This window comes from Plasmopara halstedii (assembly GCF_900000015.1).
Source record: "Plasmopara halstedii genome assembly, contig: Scaffold_484, whole genome shotgun sequence".
NCBI lineage: Eukaryota > Oomycota > Peronosporomycetes > Peronosporales > Peronosporaceae > Plasmopara > Plasmopara halstedii.
In genome coordinates, this window is record NW_020187404.1 from 2,972 (window position 1) to 5,940 (window position 2,969).

Below are 2,969 nucleotides of genomic sequence, written 5' to 3' on the forward strand. Positions count from 1 at the left end.
AAAGTTCGATGGTCGCTTCTTACTGTAGAGTATGCGTGTCCTACTTCACACTTAATTAACCTCATAGAGCGAGTGACTTTAATCTTGTCATTTCCGAAGTCAAACACGCGATAACCCTTGACATTCCTCGCATAGGCGAGAGAGATACATTTGAACTCGTCTTCGAACTTTGTTCTCCTGCATCGTAAACAGCAGCGTACATCTGCGACCCGAACACGCGTAAGTGATCCATTATTCAAGGTATCATCTTGAAAGCCAACTCATATGGCGTGAAGTCGGGTCGGGTTGTATTCGATGAGCGATTAATTAAATAGTGCTGTGTTTACGTCTTCCACCCGCCATTCTATTAAACTCATTAGTGATTCAGTATAAAGTACAATGGACTTTTCACAGCCATTAATCGAAGGTTCATAGATGTACCTTCTGTTTGCATTTTGGGAATAAATAACATAGTATGGTGCTCCCAAATGCATACGTGACACCTTATATGAAATCACAAACATTTTTTGTGTTCCAGGATGCTAGTTCTAACTTAAGGAACTGTACTGGTGACGAGACCGACGTTCTCTGTCTATCAAAATAGGCGGCATAAGCATCCCACGAAAGTGGAAAGCTGAGCTTTTCGAAGTCAAGCTCCATATAGCCACGATATTCCAAAAGTTGAAGCTGAGGATCAACCTCAGTACACATTGGAGTTAAAATTTAGCAATCCAAGGTTTAACTAGTGACATCTCTGAGAGCCCATGGGATATTTTGCATGTAGCTAGTAACCAAATCTCGATTTTTCAGCTGCCAATTTACCTCTAAGTTAAGTCGTGCATCTTTTCTCACGTCAGGACTGTCCTTCTCCCTGCACGTCGGAAATCACTCCTAGTTGCACAAGTGCGTGTGTTGTGTTTGAGAGACCAGCGCCCTCCTACAGAAATGTGCTAGCGGTGAAGTTTAACTTCATGCGCATTGAGGGCTTTTTTGAGCGCGCGCTTGTGACTAAGGTGTGAAAATAAGACGTGTAAGCTTTAGTATGGTCTTGAGAGGTTATCAAGGGTTGCGTATCGTATTATGACGAACGTACACTTTACATTTTTGTAGAAAACTCAAAAGTGCGAAAGTACTGGTTATGATGATGGCGATGCTACTTCGTGAAGAATAGAGTAAGGTCTGATTTCTGTATGCATGCTACCCTTGAATTCAAAAGCGCAAACGAATTCTTAATTTCTTTTCTCCTCTCATGAGTGGAGCTTCCAGCCCCTTCTTCTCTGCGTTAGTAAGCGCGAGTCAAAGCTTCCTCTGTGTACAAGATTCACAGTAACCCGATGCAGCACTTCTGTTGGAAATCCATTCTTTAATCTATACGCCTTTGGGTGTGAAGTAGATCTTCCATGAAATGGGTAAGTGCTTGCGCTTACCTCTAGATAGGAGAGCAGGTGTGGTACGACCACCATTTATGTCCGTATCAAGTTCGCAACCAATTTTATCTGCGGCGCAAGTAGGCAATAGCCTTTAGTTGACTCAGCATCATTCGATACAGTTCCTTAATGTGAGATGGCAAAAAAGACGAGATTTACTCTTCTTGTAGCTCAGTACAGAGCATATCCTCAGTATGAGAAATATAGAAATCTAAGTTTATTTTGTATTATATCCAATTTTGATCGTCTATTTTTCTTTAACATCTGAGATCTAAGATGCGCGAGGTATTCGAGGCGTTTTTAACTGATCCGATCTGTGTCAACGAAGACGTTTTCGCTTTATGGCTTGAAGGCCATAACACGAGTGAAGCATTAATTGCACGACTTCAGCTCCCTTCGCCCGTGTCTATGCCTTTTTTAGGTGGAGACGCAGCCGCCAAACTGCGAGAACTTCTATGGCGTGATACAGTGGACCAATATCGCCTTTACGATAAACTAGAACACTATCTCTCCCAGCCAAGTCTTTTCCGCTCCCAGCTTCTGTTCCAAATTCCGCCATTACAGCAACAATATATGGTAGAATGCTATTATACACGTGATACAGACGTTGACCGGTGGCTATTGGGGAAAAAATTCTCTATGCGTCTGGAAAAAGATCTAGACGGCGTTGCGGAGCATTCAGGTCGTACACTTAAAAGTTGTCGACGACAATTAGAGAATTTACGACGTGTATACGCTGCTATAGAAGATCGCAACTTTACTGGCCTTCCATGTCGTATCATAAGTGAGCTCTTTGTTCTCTCCGAGTCACTAGCCTGTAAATATGCCTGTCTACTTTTTCTATTACACACAAGATTCCAAGTGCATCCACAACACCCCATTACAGGATTTTTAACATGGATTGACTTGAGCTTAATTACTACAATGATTATGACACATTGGATACCACAACGAAAGCTGCTTACTACGCTTCAATATAGAAAGGAGACAGTCAAAGATTCAGTGGTGAGTAATGGCGCCCAAATTGTGTTACGATGTCCAAGTACGAAAGAGTGGCCGAGGATTGAATTTCTTCAGGAAAGACTTCAGCCAACAAGTGTGAGAGAAACCATTGGACTGGAACTTAGTCATCCATTGACAAACTGTCTACGTGATCTAAAGGCTCATCTAATTAATGACAATGATGTTTTTGGGATGTATCAAGAAAAGGTTATAAGTTGGTTACGATGTTCTGCTACAGCGAATGGAACACTAAGCAGATATTCCCGTAGCTTAAACAAACTGGAGAGCAACTTGCACCTTGTGGTCCATGGCTTTTTGACGATTGGTGCAGGTTTATCACAACCTAAAGAACTTCAGCACTTTTTGGAATATTTATTTACCCGCGTATTGCGTGTTTTACATAATTGCGCGATGACCAAGTCGTTACTTAATGAAATGTTTACCGCGTTGATTGATGCGCTCATTGAGCTGGACGTGTGGTATCTGAACGGACAAGAATCGCGTGGTTTGATGCTATCAAGTTGGGACCGTTTTTTAAGTGTTTGCCGTGCTATTGTGCTT

The 2,969-nt window shown here is 42.1% G+C and overlaps 1 protein-coding gene across 1 annotated transcript in view; it reads left to right on the forward strand.

Moving 5' to 3' along the window:
- Positions 1 to 1,682: 1,682 nt before the first annotated feature.
- Positions 1,683 to 2,969, forward strand: part of PHALS_10542 (acidic fibroblast growth factor intracellular-binding protein) — a gene marked incomplete at both ends in the record, with an annotated part of 1,413 nt that continues 126 nt past the window's right edge. The window contains one exon of the mRNA XM_024725985.1: positions 1,683 to 2,913. Coding sequence (XP_024576707.1) covers positions 1,683 to 2,913 — 1,231 coding nt within the window. The remainder of the gene's footprint in view (positions 2,914 to 2,969) is intronic.